The following is a 15,622-nucleotide window of genomic DNA, read 5'->3' as shown; positions in this document are numbered from 1 at the left end:
CCCTTAGAAAGCTAGAAATAGAAATACCATATGATCCAGCAATCCTACTCCTAGAAACATATCCTAGAGAAATAAGAGTCACCACAGGAATAGACATATCCACACCCATGTTCAGTGCAGCATTGTTCACAATAGCAAAAAGATGGAAGCGACTTAGATGCTCATCAATAGATGAATGGTAAAAAAACTGGTACATACACACAATGGAGTATTATGCAGCGATAAAGAACAATGATGTATCTGTGAAGCATCTTGTAACATGGATGAATCTGGAGGGCATTATGCTGAGTGAAATAAGTTAATCACAAAAAGACAAGTATGAGACCACTATTGTAAAAACTCATGTAAAGGTTTACATGCAAAAGGAAATGGTTACAAGGGAGAGAAAGGATGGGGATGGAAAAACACTAAATAGACAATAGATAAGTGGTAACTTTGGTGAAGGGTAAGACAGTACACAGTACTGGGGAAGCCAGCACAGCTTGTCCAAGGCAAGGTCATGGAAGCTCCGTAGACACATCCAAACTCCCTGAGGGACAAAATTACTGGGCTGAGGGCTGTGGGGACCATGGTCTTGGGGAGCACCTAGCTCAATTGGCATAACATAATTTATAAGGAAAATGTTCTACATTCTACTTTGGTGAGTAGCATCTGGGGTCGTAAAAGCCTGTGAGCGCCCATCTAGGATACTCCACTGGTCTCACTTCTTTGAGAGCAAGGAAGAATGAAGAAAACTAAAAATACAAGGGAAAAATTAGTCCAAAGGACTAATGGACTGCATCTACCATGGCCTCCACCAGACTGAGTCCAGTACAACTAGATGGTGCCTGGCTACCACCACTGACTGCTTTGACAGGGATTATGATAGAAGGTCCCGGACAAAGCTGGAGAAAAATGTAGAACCAAATTCTAACTCAAAAACAAAGACCAGACTTGCTGGCCTGACAGAAACTAGAGAAACCCCAAAAGTGCCCCCGGACACCCTTTTAGCTCAGTAATGAAGTCACTACTGAGGTTCACACCTCTATAACCAATGTCATAAAATAATATGGGTACTAATTGTTTAATGAGAAACTAGTTCTGTAAACCTTCATCTAAAGTACAATAAAAAAAAAAAAATAATGATCATGATTGATTGTAAGCCATGAATAAAAATGAGCCCATGCTGAAGTTAAAAACAAAAAAGAAAAAACTCAGTTGCTACCACTGGAGATGACGCTTACACCAAATCCTTATGCTCAAATTTGGTAAAGGGAAGGAATTTACTCTGCCTTTTTAAAAGAGGAAACTGTAATTCATCCTTAGTTGATCAGAGAAAGCACTTCTTTATATTGGATATAATATAAAATATCAGATTAATTCTGATTACCTTTAGAGTAAAAGGGAAAACTACCTTTAGAGTGAAGTGATCTGGTGGTCTTCACCTTTTCCAGGTGGTCAAAGTTCACTTAACTGATAGTGGGTCAGTGTGCATTACATACTCATTATGTAATGCAGTATGAAATAACCACCATTGCCTTGGAGTATTCTTACAAAAAACTTTTAACCTGAATTCAGTCTGTTGGATTTCCTGTTTATAGGAAATACAGGTGGTAAAGGAACAAGTTAGATACCGTGAACGCAATTTGATAACACATTCTGACTGTGGAATATTCTATAATTGACTCCATCCTTCAGAAGTCATTATTGTTGCTGGTGGGTGGGTAGAAGAGCATGATGGGAAGATCTGTACCACATTAACAGAGTTTGGAGATAAACAGCAAGTATGAAATCTGGTTAGCTCTTGGTTAAGAACTTGGTTAAAAGCTGTAAAAGACACTTGGGAAAATCTGAATATGGACCATGAATTAAATAGATAATAAGAAATTACTGTTAATTTTCTTAGATGAGCCAAGGTATTGTGTTATGTAACAGAATATCCTTATATTTAGTATTTTGCTACCCAGAGTAGACGGGTGCATAGCATTGGCATTACCTGGTAGCTTATTATAAACGAGAATCTCAGGTATCACATCTGACCTACAGAATCAAAGTCTGCATTTTAACAGGATCTCCCAGTAACTCTTAGGCACATTACTTGTGAGAAACACTGTTTTAGGACATGCATGCTTAAGTATTTAGAAGTGAAATGGCATGATATTTTTAACTTACTTCAAAATGGTTCAGCAGGATATTCCTGAACTGTGGAAGTCTTCTGGGAAGCTCATAATTATTTTATTCTGGAAACTCTGATATTTTACTTTTCTCATTTCTGTATTAGTAGGAACATGTCTATGTATTGTAGTTATATAGAGCGTCTGTTATTCTAGTGTATGTATTACCTATCTGAAAAAAAAAAACTTTAAATGGGAAGTTAAGAATTATTATATAACACATCCACATGTAATATTTTCTTATTTCACAGCCTGTTAGAGAAAAATTAGTGGATACTTTCTAAAAGATGTTAGCAAACATTGTGTATGCCAGTTACAGAGCTAGTAGTAATGGCTAACATTTATGGAGCACTTACTGTGTGTCAGGCATTGCACTAAGTGTTGAGGAAAGATTATTGAGCAAGATAAACATGGCCCTTGTCCATATGTGGCTTACAGTTTAGTAGATGAGAAAAAAATTTCTTTTTGCCTCGTCCTAACTAGCATTTACACATGATATCCATCATATTTTACATAAGTTAATAACATTTAACACTGTACAAAAACTTTAGAAGCAGTTTGTCTAAGAGCTTGTTCATATTAACACACAAACTGTGTGGGGTAGTCCTTTGACAAAGCTTAAAGGGTTGGTGTGTGTTTTAAACAAGAATTATAATTTAATATCACATGGAATTAAAGTAGCTTTTTTTTTTTCTTAATGTAAATACCGATAATGCATTATTTTTGGCTTCAGGTGGTTACCCTAACAGCTAATGATAAGACAAGTATTTACTTCTCCTCTCTCCGGGCACAAGGTGTAATTTATAATGTCATTGTTTGGGACCCACTGCTAAATACATCTGCTGCTTATGTTCCTGTTCACACATACGCTTGCACCTTTAAGGCAATGGAGGGTAATTGTTCTTCCCTTGGTAAGTATTATGGATTTAAACTTTGAAAAAATTTTCTTTGGCTTTGTAGATCTATATCAACTAATAGAGAACTTAAAAATACTAAAAATGCTTTTGTCTATTTTTCATTCACTCATTCAACAGATATCTTTTAGGCCCCTCACATTATTCCACTCTCTTTCCTAGTTGTTGGGGATATAGCAGTTAACAACCAGGTAGCCCATCAGTCCTTAGGTCAGTCTTTATTGGGCTGGAAGACCTTGCCGTTTTGGTGATTATACTTGCTGGAAACTTCCACCAAATTTTCATTTGAAAAAAAATCATCCCAGTGAACTCCATATTTTGGGTATAAAGATTGAATCCTAAAATGATAATCAACCACAGGTCTGAAATAGTAGAACGTGGAGTTTTAATCTTTTGTTCAATCTTCTTTCATTTGTAATCTTCATTCTTGGAAGAGTGATACATAGGTATATGTTAGGGCCTACAAATTCTGGTCATCTGTCTGTGTTTCTTATTTAAATGTATGTCTTTATGGTATCTCCATCTGAGCTCTCTAAAACATTTTAACTTATTTTGATTTGTGGTAGGTTTGTTAACATTAGCTTGTGAAATAGTACAGGTGTTTTTCTTTTTAATTTGGAATTATCTTTTTATGCTTGTCTCTAAGGAGTTATGAGGGTGGCAAGTTAGTGAGCAGGTTCTTCTCTTAAATAAGCTCCACTTTTGAACAGTAATGTTTATGAAGAGCCCTGATGGCGCAGTGGCTAAGTGCTGGGCTGCTAACAAAAGGTTGGCAGTTCAAACCCACCAGCTGCTCCACGGGAGAAAGATGCGGCAGTCTGCTTCCGTAAACATTACAGCCCTGGAAACCCTGTTGGGCAGTTATATTCTGTCCTGTAGGGTCGTTGTAAGTTGGGATTGACTTAATAGCAATGGGTTTGGTTTGGTTTTTGGTTAATGTTATTTATGTTTAAATTTGTGCCTATTAAAGGTCATGGAATTAGGGATTTGTTGACATCATGAAGCATATTACTGTTGTGCTTTATTATTATAATGTTTTTTCCCCAAACAATATATATATAATTGATAAGGTTGTAATATAAAGGTAGTTTGTACTTGTGTGAGTTAGAGTGTAATACATGTTCTTTTATTTTAATGCATGTTTGAGTTTAAACTTTTTTATTATTAGGAAAACTTTAACAAACTCCCATATACCCATCACCCAGCCTTAACAGTTTTTGACTCATTGCCATTATCTTGCTTCAGCTATACTCCCACCTTCTTCTCTGACTTCCCATCCTCCTTTATTATTGCATTATTTTAAAGCAAACCCCTGACATCATCTTGTTCACAAATACTCACCAATATTTCAGTATGTATATCTTAAAGATGAGCTCTGTTTTTCCCTCAACATAACCACAATACCATTAACACACTTAGAAATATTGAAAATAATTCCTTAATAGCATCAAATTTCCAGGCAATGGAAATCATCAGTGGTCTCAATTGGTTTTAAAAGTTTGTTTGAATTAAGTTTCAGGTAAGGTCTATATATTACATTTAGTTGATATATCTATTACTCTCCCCCCGCACCCCCTTATTTTCCTGGCAGTTTATTTGTTGAAGAAACAATTATTTGCGTTAGGCAGGTTCTCTTTCTTCCTGCCTCCTTCCTTCTTCTTTTCCCGCTTCTTCTTCTACTCTCTTTCTGCAAGAATATGTCATAGGTAGTGTTGTATACCTCTCTCAGGAAGCATATATTGTTTGATTTCTCTTTTGTTATAGCAGCAATGAATAGTCAATGTAGCAATGTTATAGATACAGTGAATATTCATTAGTGGTGGCAAGGATATTTAAAAAATAATTTTATATATGTATGTAATAAATCATTGTCAGTTTCCTTTTTTCATGAAGCTTTTGTCTATTAGTTAAATACAAAGTATCAAATTGTTTATGTTATCCACTACATTTTCATTGTTTTTAGGAAGAGTATCTACCAAAGTGTTCTTTACTCTCTTTGCCCTGCTTGGTCTCTTCATTTGTTTCTTTGGACACAGATTCTGGAAAACAGGTATTATACATCTGATGTAGTGGCTCTTTATATGCCTTGTGGTCTTTTTTCTTAAACACTATTGGGGGATTTATGACCTGGAGTCCTGGTGGTGCAGTGGTTAAGAGCTCAGCTGCTAACCAGAAGGTCAGCAGTTTGAAGCCACCAGTTGCTCCTTGGAAACCCTATGAAGCAGCTCTGCTCTGTACTGTAGGGTCACTATGAGTCAGAATTGACTCGGCAGCAATGGGTTTGGGTTTTTTTTGGAAGGAGAGTAAGCAGTTACTTATCTTCATAGGTTTGTGGCTGGGTTTTTCTCGTAAAGATTTTGCTGAGTTGCTTTGCATTTTTATTTTTTATCCCTTCTGTTAACAATGGAGTGCAAGCTCCTCTTATTAACAGGGGAATAAAATTTGGTTTGTGCAGCAGACTTCTTCAGTTGCTAGATCTGCTTGTAGGCAAAAGATAGCCTAGATTAGAAATCAGGATGGTTTAATAGAAATATATGTTGATTTTGGTGATGGTGATTGACTTGGTTTTGTATACGTCGGCTACACAGCTGCAATATACACTGAGATCGAAATGTCTTACTCAGTCCTGGGAGGTTCGGACACCAAACTGGAACTCCAGAGTCCGCATCAGTGAGCAAAGTGCAGTATAAACTATACCCCTTGAATCGATCGGAATTCTTTGGGTTGACTTTTATGGAACTGATGCTCTCAGTTACTAAAAAGGAAAAAAACTTCATTTAATTAATCAACAAGCCCTGTAACTGAGCCTCGAGGGGAGAGTGAACATAATCCTGTTGTAATAAAACTCTTTACACTTGCTTTTAGAAATTGTTTGAAGTGGCAGCTCCTTTCCCTCCATTAGGAGTCCCTGTGTGGTCCAAATGGTTAAGAGCTAATAGAAAGGTTGGTGGTTTGAGTCCACCCAGAGGTGCTTTCAAAGAAAGTCCGGGTGATCTGCTTCCAAAAAATTAGCCATTAGAAACCCTATGGAGCACACGTGGGGTCGCCATGAGTCGAAGTTGACTAAATGGCAACTAGTGTTTTTGGTTTTCCCTCCCTTACTATACTCCTTTCATGATTAATTGGGCAGAGCGTATTGTGAAGACAATTTAATTCCTCAAAGTGTAGGATGATGTGATAACATTTAACTACTAAGCTTGCTGACCTGATGTTTTGGAATATGTTGTTATATTTTTTTAACTTGCAAAATTTTTTTTTTTTTTTGCCTACGTAACTATTGAAATTTAGTGTGTAATTTCAGATCAGACACAAGTGACAAAAGTACTATTCTTGTATTAAGTATAAATATATTAAAATGAGCTATGGAATTAACAATTTAATAATTGAAATTGATCTAGATTTAAAAAAGTATACCCTGTAGTTAATACTTTAATATTGTATCTGTTTAATAATAATAGTATTTACTCCCAATGACTTCTAAAATTCTCCTCTTAGATAATAATTTTTCTTCTCTGAATGCCCTGATGTGCAAATTCTGGGAGTTTAAATGTATATTTGTAGATGAGATACTTAAATTGCATTGTAAAAAGTGTGCCTAACCATAGCATGTTTTCTTTTACTTTCCTGCTGGTTTGGTACCAGAATTATTCTTTATAGGTTTCATCTTCATGGGATTCTTCTTTTATATACTGATTACAAGACTGACACCTATTAAGTATGATAGTAAGTAAAAACTGTATAGTTGGAGTGTTCAAATGGGAAGATGCTGTTTACACACCACCTTTCCTTCTACAGTCTGAGCAGTATTATGTCCAATATTCCATTATATGTGTAAAATAAAGGGCCACCCATCCTCTAAACAGAGCCCTTGTGGCTCAGTGGTTAAGGGCTTGGCTGCTAACCAAAAGGCTGGCAATTTGAATCCACCAGTAGCATCCTGGAAACCCTATGGGGCAGTTCTACTCTGCCCTATAGGGTTGCTGTGAGTTGGAATGGACTCGACAGCAATGGGTTTGGTTTTTGTCTTTTTTTATGCTCTAAACATCTTTTCTAAACTACTCATTCAGACCTTATCTTCCTGTGTTTTAATCTGCATGGTAAATTTCTTAGTACTTAGAGAAATGAAGGGCCTTATTGATTATAAATCATGTGATATACTAATGATATGAAATTTACAGCAATCAAAATGTTAAGATGTTCTTTACCTTAAAATAAACACCCTCTCCTCCCCTAACACATTTAACAGAATACTGGTCAGCTCTTCTTCCTCAGCTCTAACTTCCAGGTTGTGCCAGGCCAGGCCTGTCACCAGTCCTGTGAGGCTTAGCTTGCTGGCTAGCTTCCACGACTCAGACCAGGCCCCTCCCGGAAAAGGGTCTCTCCATGCTTGTGTCGTGAGACCACTGCAGAGACCAACAGAAAGCCTGGGGCTGGCTCTGGCAGTGGTATTGTGTGTCTCAGCATGGGGTTGGGATTGTTGCTAGTGATCAATCCGTTCATCTTTTCCCTTTGTACAGTTCGTCTGATTCTAACAGCCATAGCGGGAAGCATTGGTGGAATTTTCTTGGTCGGTACATGGTGGCGATTTGGAACCCTCGTGCTCTGCATGCTGTGTGTTGGACTAGTGCTGGGGTTCCTCATCTCATCCATGATGTTCTTCACTCCGCTGGGTAGGAGATCCATAACTCACGTTTTGTGTGTTCAGTTCATTGCTTGAGAGACTTTATTTGGGCTCTCTAGATTCAAGTGGAGTTGCTGGGTAGTGTAAACGGTTAATGCACTTGTTGCTAACTGAAAAATTGGTGGTTCAAGTCCACTCAGAGGTGCCTTGGGAGAAAGGCCTGGCAATCTGCTTCTGAAAGGTCACAGCCTTGAAAGCCCTATAGAGCAGTTCTACTCTGACACACACGGGGTCACCATGAGTTGGAATCTGATGGCAACCAACAGCAGCAACACCAGGGTAGTAAGTAGCATGGGAATGGTTCTGGGAATTTGTTTTTAAGTAATTCAATTTCTCCTTTTTTAAAACCTGGTTAACTTGAAAGTTAACCTTCTTTGCTGTTGTTCAATAACTCACATTTTCAAAATGCAAAAAACAGAATATCTACATCCGAGGTGCTCTATTAGGCTGATTCATTCCTGTGATATATGCTTAGTTTTTATGTTATAATATTAGATAAAAGAGAAGACAGTCTGATGCAGAGCAGTGCTATTTAGACTTTGCTAACCTACAGATTCATGTGGGGTGTTTGTTGAAAATAGATTTGGGGCCCCACCCTAAATCTCTAGGGACTCAAAGACTACATTATGGGCTCTCCCCTTTTTTAATGTTTGGAGGATGGGGGTGTTGATAGTTTCTAATGTTTAGTGTGTTTTTGATGAGTAGAATGAGCAAAAATTATGAAGTCAGAAAAAAAAAAAAACCCAGTGTTTACATTCTGGCTCTGTCACTAGTATTCTCACTAACTTATAACCTTGTACAAGTTATTGAAGCTTTGTTTCATCACCTGTAAGAGCAGTAACTATCTTATAGAGTAGAATTGAGGAGTAAATGAGATAATATAAATAGAAAGGCCTCTTAATTTCCCTCTTTATAAAAATAGCCTAGAGAAGTTGTCACTAAACTTTAACTACTTCTATTGGTAGAAATAATTTTAGCATATACCCTTTATATGTTTGCCTGTGAACTATTTCATAGGTCAAGGACATTTGGGGTGAGGGTCTCCTCAGCGATAAACCATAAACCAAACCCATTGCCGTTGAGTTGATTCCAACTCATGGTGACCCTATAGTCATAGTGGGTGCAAAAGTCCATATTTTAAGTCTTAAAATTTGAAAACTATTTGGCTGACCTCTCAGAGGTGATTAGATTACTATTGATTTCATTGTATAATGTGGATAGCAAAGAGCTTATACTCTGAGAGGGTCAGCTCTTCACATGTTTGCATCATAACTACTATTTTCAATCCCTGGTTTCCTTGAAAGGCTTTTTGTTAAGTTACGTGTATTTTGTGAAGGTTGGTACTATATAGTTAAAGTAGAGGCTATGGCCCGTAATCCACCTTATGGCAGCACGTTGCAGTTCACTTTAGAGAAGGAACACGTGGGTCCTGAGGTCAGATCTTCTCACTCTGGATCTCCCACTCTGCCCAGGATATGTGAGCCAGCTGACAAATGGACTGAATGATGGCGCCAGTGTCAGTATTAAACACTGGACTTGTGTTCTTGGTTTTTAAACTTAATTTATGAGCAGGAATTCTGATATGTTTATCATCCTACAAGTGTGCTGCACTTTGAAATTCAGCAGGGGGAGAACGACAGTAGATGAGTGGTTAGCTCTTGTCTTTCCTGATGCCCAGGGAAATCACGTCTGCCAATGTGCAGTGGCTTCACAGGAAACACTGTGATAGTAAAAATCTATTAGATGGATTTTGCTTATTAATACTGGGTGTGAGTTCATAGCCATTTATTTGTATTTTTACTTTGCAGTACAAAATCATGGAGTCAGAAATTTAGAGCTAGAGCCTGGAGTTGATGCTGTTCAATATTCTCGTTTTATGGGCTAGGAGCTCTAGGCCCAGGTTCACAGACCTAGTGAGTGGAAGAGCTTGAACTACTCCTACCCTGCCCCCCCGCAAAAAAAAAAAACTAGTTACTGTGGGGTTGATTCTGACTCATTTTCAACCCCATGTGTGTCAGAGTAGAACTGCACTCCGTAGGGTTTTCAATGGCTGTGATCTTTTGGAAACAGATTGCCAGGCCTTTCTTCCAAGGTGCCAGTAGGTGAACTCAAACTGCCAACCTTTTAATTAGTAGCTGAGTGCTTATCCATTTGTGCCATCCAGGTACTCCTGAATTACTGTACCTTCCAATTATCCTGGTGATAAGTACAGAGCATTGATGTTCTTGATCTCTCCCTGTCCCTCATATACACACTTGTAAGATACACCTTTCAAAGGGGGCTGTACTGACATTTAAACGAAGAAAGTAAGAATTTTTTTCTACTTGCCTAGGTATTTCCTAGTTGTCATTTAAGCTTTTTTTTTTTTTAAATTGTACTTCAGATGAAGGTTTACAGAACTAGTTTCTCATTAAACAGTACACATATTGTTTTATGACATTGGTTAACAACCCCATGACATGTCAACACTCTCCCTTTTTATTTATTGTGATTTTTTTAAAAATAATTTTTATTGAGCTTTAAGTGAACATTTACAAATCAAGTCAGTCTGTCACATATAAGCTTATATGCACCTTACTCCATACTCCCACTTACTCTCCCCCTAATGAGTCAGCCCTTCAGTCTCTCCTTTCGTGACAATTTTGCCAGTTTCTAACCCTCTCTACCCTCCCATCTCCCCTCCAGACAAGAGATGCCAACACAGTCTCAAGTGTCCACCCGATACAAGTAGCTCACTCTTCATCAGCATCTCTCTCCAACCCATTGTCCAGTCCCTTCCATGTCTGATGAGTTGTTTTCGGGAATGGTTCCTGTCCTGGGCCAACAGAAGGTTTGGGGGCCATGACTGCCAGGATTAACACTCTCCCTTCTTGACCTTGGGTTTCCTATTACCAGCTTTCCTGTCCCCTCCTGCCTTCTAGTCCTTGCCCCTGGGCTTTTGTGCCCCTTTAGTCTAATCTTTGCCTGAAGGGTGAATCTCGGGAGTGACTTCATTACTGAGCCATACTGGTTTCTCCAATCTCTGTCAGGCCAGTAAGTCTGGCCTTTTTTTGTGAGTTAGAATTTTGTTCTACACTTTTCTCCAGCTCTGCCCGGGACCCTCTATTGTGATCCCTGTCAGAGCAGTCAGTGGTGGTAGCCAGGCACCATCTACTTGTACTGGACTCAGTCTGGTGGAGGCCGTGGTAGATGTGGTCCATTAGTTCTTTGGACTTATCTTTCCCTTGTGTCTTTGGTTTTCTTCATTCTCTATTGCTCCCGTAGGGATGAGGCCAGTGGAGCATCTTAGATGGCCCCTCACAGGCTTTTAAGATCCCAGACGCTACTAACCAAAGTAATGTAGAACATGTTATTTAAACTTTTGATGTATGTTTGTGTTCAGATGCTGAGAAAATTAACTTGGTGAACCTGTTGTTTACTTGTGATTTTTTTTTTTTTCAGGAAACTTAAAGATTTTTCGTGATGATGTTGTGTTTTGGGTCACCTTCTCTTGTATAGCTGTTATCATTCCAGTAGTTTTCATGGGCTGCCTAAGAATAGTAAGTGTTTCATCAAAAGTTAGATTCATTTATTATATTGCCCTTGGCCTTCAATTGATCATTTATGCATCAATTTTTCATATTTTATTCACTAGGGAGGAGTGTATGGTAATTTGTATGAGATGATTGATTCTAAATAGCCTTGTTATTATGAAAGCAAGAGAAATTCTATTTATGCTTATCACACAGTGATTTTTTTTTTCATCTAGTTATAAGCAAGTCATCACTAGCAATATGCTTTTAACAGTGGAAGCAGAGAAGGTAGGGCTTTCTGTAGTGCAACTTGATGGATCATTACTTTCAGCTGTTCATAGAAGAATGGTCCAGCTATTAGACTTTAGTTTGGAAGTTCTTTTCACCAGAAGATATTTTCTGTAATATTTTGTTCTCATAAAGTGTGTTGTAAGACCTCACTATGGATGTCAAAAGCAACCCTGGTGGGCGCAGTGGTTAAGTGCTCAGCTGCTAACCGAAAGGTCAGTAGTTCAAACCCTCTGTGGGAGAAAGATGTAGCAGTCTTCTTTCATAAAGATTTAAAACCCAACCTTGGAAACCCCATGGGGCAGTTCTGCTCTGTCCTAAAGGGTTGCTCAGAGTTGGAATTGACTCAACAGTATTGAGTTTGGTTTGGTTTATGGATGTTGAGGGTTGTTTTCAGTTTATCTTTGTAGGTAATCTTTATTCAGCAAGATTTGGCCCCTTTTTATGTGCCCGAGTGGATTCTCTATGATTGAGGCCAAAGATGAGAGAAGATACTTTTGTTCTACCAGTGATGATGCCTAAATTCTTCCACTCTTCCACAGCTGAACATACTGACTTGTGGAATTGTTGGCTCCTATTCGGTGGTTTTGGCCATTGACAGTTACCTGTACACGAGCCTTTCCTACATGACTCTGAATGTACTCAAGAGAGCGCTCAACATGGATTTCCGCAGAGCTTTCACAAATGTGCCTTTTCAAACTACTGGTAAGTCTCTCAAGGCAGCAGCCAGAGTGATTGTGCTAACAAGAGCACTAGGTGACTCAGACTGAAGTTTGGTGAAAGGAGAAAACTCAGTATATACGAATGATATTAGAGCCTTTTGTTAATGAGAACTTACGATCATGGGGGTAAAGAATGTAAATTTGTATGTGGTTGAAGTTCATACTTCTAAAATACCTATTAATTGAACTTTGTTCAATTGTTATGAAATTCTAAGCCATGATTACTTAGGTTTACCTGGTCAATTCCCAATTGTGAGAAAAATGCTGAGAATAAAGCATTTGACACTTTATAGGTAGGGTGCGATGAGGGATAAGATTGTCAATGTAATTTTTTTAGTTACTCCTTTTTTCTCTCCTTTAATTAAGCACTCAATTTACTAATTAAAAGGGATTTTCAATCAGTATTTTTTCCTCAATTCTAAACCAAAACCAAACCCGTTGCCGTTGTGTTGCTTATGACTTATAGCGACCCTATAAGGACAAAGCAGAGCTGCCCCATAGTTTCCAAGGCTGTGAATCTTAACAGAAGCAGACTGCTGCAATTCTAAGATTCTATTAATTAAACATTTTCCATGAACTTTTTGAAGAAAAAAATGATTCCCACAGAGATTTTTTAAAATAGATAATGCCCTGATTTCAAAAATGTTAAAATATGGAGGATGAAAAGCCTATCTTAGAATTGAAGATAATGTGGCATAAGCATAATCAGACTGTTTTTTAGGACAAATCCTTCCCTGTGCTACCCTAAGCCTGCCCTCATTGGTTAAGAGGTTGATGGCAGAGACCTTGAAATCCTTGTCTTAGAAGTTTTAAGTACAAGACAGTGTTTTTGCCAAGCCTTTTACTTAGAAAAGCTTAGTACTGTCTGTTGACTCTCTTCATGCATTTCTGTCTCTACTCTGTATGAGTGGGGCACGGTCCTTGCCAGCAGTTGCAGGAAGCTGTATCAGAGTCCCTCCTAGTCAGAACCCAGTGGAATGGGAAAGAGGCAAGTGTTGTGGCTTCTGACATTCCATGGTGTGCATATGTGAAGTATAACTAGATTGCTGCCTTTTTCCTCACCCCCTCTGGAAAAACACAACCACCACTATGTTATGAGCAATACAATGTCGGAATGCCAAGGATCCACATAACTTACTGTTTTACAACCTGTCTAAACTTTGAAATACCTGTAATAGAAAAATCCTAGTTTCAAATGTAAGAATATAGGATCCCCCACTTATTCCTTGGTTTATAAGTGAGGAAATACATATATATATATATTTTGGACTAATGCAACAGTCAGATCTTTTGAGATAGGAAGACACAAATTTAGGCCATGAAGAGTTAAGTATTAATTCTATGTTAGATTTTAAAATACAAGAGTTGAAACTGTGCTCTTCTACTGTCTTTTTTTTTCCAGACTTTATTATCCTGGCAGTATGGGGGATGCTGGCAGTAAGTGGAATTACATTACAGATTCGAAGAGAAAGAGGTCAACCATTTTTCCCTCCCCACCCTTATAAGGTATGGAAGAGAGAGAGAGAGCGCAGAGTAACGAACATTCTGGACCCTAGCTACCACATCCCTCCACTGAGAGAGAGGCTGTATGGTCGATTAGCCCAGATCAAAGAGTTCTTCCAGGGAGAACAGTCGGCTGGAGAGAGAACACCCCTACTTCTTTAGATGCCTAAGGGCTTGGTCATGGTGCTCTTGAAGTACAACCTGAGCTCTACCTTAGCTAGGGTGTTCATGCCAAGACTGCTTCCGTAATCACAACTACAAGTCTAATAAAAGAGCTGGCTTATATATCTGTGTTTTACATGATACTATGGTCTGTTTATTGCTACATGGTAAGGGCATACTAGGGAAATTAGGATTAGTCCGAGAGAGATGGTCAAAAGTTGGCGATAAGGTAGTTTTTTTATTTCAAAATGCTTGAGAAATTGCCTTTTGGTAAATTTTAAAATTTGGAAACTACCTTTTGGTTTACAAATGTACCGATTAACTTATTCCATTAAATAAAAACCAAAAAAACCAAATCCATTACTGTCAAGTTGATTCCGACTCACAGCGACCCTATGGGACAGAGCAGAACTGCCCCATAGGGTTTCCAACGAGTGGCTGGTGGATTTGAACTGCCTACGGTTTGGTTAGCAGCTGAGCTCCTAAGGATACATTTAAAAATGAATTAAAAAATAATAATATGACGATTCTCCTGCAGAGCCCCAGGATTTCTGTTTATAACTCTGTCAACATTTCTCTCACCTTTCTAAATGGGGAGGCGGTGGTTTTATTTAAATGTTATACTGAATTTGCCACTGTGTTTTGGGCAAACCACTGTGCTATGGGCACTGGTAATATGTTGGAATGCCAAGGATCCACATAACTTACTGGGTCTTTTATGGTTGTTGCATATACTTGGTGAGTTTAACCACTATTTAAATGATGCTGCTTTTTATGTTTTTTTTCAAAGTACAGTAGATATTTGAAGTTTCAGGTTACCGAAAAATCTTCAACTTTTGCTTTTAAGAATATTTTCAGAAGGATGAAACAATGAAAAAAATATAAAACTAATTTTTGCCTTGAAAAACTATATGCAGGTGTCTATTATTTATTAATCTAACTTCAGTAAAACTTAAACTTGGAGAAAAATATTTTTTGTAATTCACTGTAGAGACACTTGCTTCTACCATATCTTTGTACATTCTAACAGAATTATATGGAATGTTTGTGAGTTATTTTCTGTACCATCAAAATATACTGCCAGCAAAGACTGTAAAGCAGAACACACTTTTTTGGGGGGGGGGAGGATACAAATTGTTTAAAATTTTTCATATGTTAAATTATAAGTAATAAAAAGGCAGTGTGCATAATTTTTATAATAAATATTTTGAAAAAATGCAGAAAAGTCTCATTATTATGAAATGTTATAAAATTTTTCACCCACTATATTTGTACCATAGCAATAAGACATGAGAGAACAGTTTTCTAGCTATAGAAACAAAATTTAAGCTGGAAAAAGAATTCAGTTCTTTATTAAAAAAATCAATTTAAGTGTAATTCAAATAATAGAAAGTGAAGGAAATCTGGGGCAAAACAAACAAAAAAACCAAACCCGGTGCTGTTGACTCGATTCCTACTTATAGCAACCCTACAGGACAGAGTAGAACTGCCCCACAGAGCTTCCAAGGAGCGCCTGGTGGATTCGAACTGCGGACCCATTGGTTAGCAGCCATAGCACTTAACCACTACACCACCAGGGTTTCCAAATCTGGGGCAGTGTGTTAAAATTTATATTCTTTGGTAGGAGGAAAGTTGACTCTAACATTGGGTTAATTTGTGTTAGTGTCATTAGTACTTCTGATGTGTC

The 15,622-nt window shown here is 37.9% G+C and overlaps 1 protein-coding gene across 1 annotated transcript in view; it reads left to right on the top strand.

Moving 5' to 3' along the window:
- Positions 1-14,291, top strand: part of TM7SF3 (transmembrane 7 superfamily member 3) — a 33,315-nt gene extending 19,024 nt beyond the window's left edge. Inside the window, exons 6-12 of the mRNA XM_049882711.1 lie at positions 2,887-3,064; positions 5,031-5,117; positions 6,710-6,790; positions 7,585-7,737; positions 11,190-11,287; positions 12,091-12,253; positions 13,673-14,291. Of these exons, the coding sequence (XP_049738668.1) occupies positions 2,887-3,064; positions 5,031-5,117; positions 6,710-6,790; positions 7,585-7,737; positions 11,190-11,287; positions 12,091-12,253; positions 13,673-13,935 (1,023 nt within the window). The 3' untranslated portion in view covers positions 13,936-14,291. The remainder of the gene's footprint in view (positions 1-2,886; positions 3,065-5,030; positions 5,118-6,709; positions 6,791-7,584; positions 7,738-11,189; positions 11,288-12,090; positions 12,254-13,672) is intronic.
- The last annotated feature ends 1,331 nt before the right edge of the window (positions 14,292-15,622 follow it).

This window comes from Elephas maximus, chromosome 4 (assembly GCF_024166365.1).
Source record: "Elephas maximus indicus isolate mEleMax1 chromosome 4, mEleMax1 primary haplotype, whole genome shotgun sequence".
Classification (NCBI taxonomy): Eukaryota; Metazoa; Chordata; class Mammalia; order Proboscidea; family Elephantidae; genus Elephas; species Elephas maximus.
Note: the sequence above shows the minus strand (reverse complement) of the source record. Positions and strands in the feature narration are given on the sequence as shown.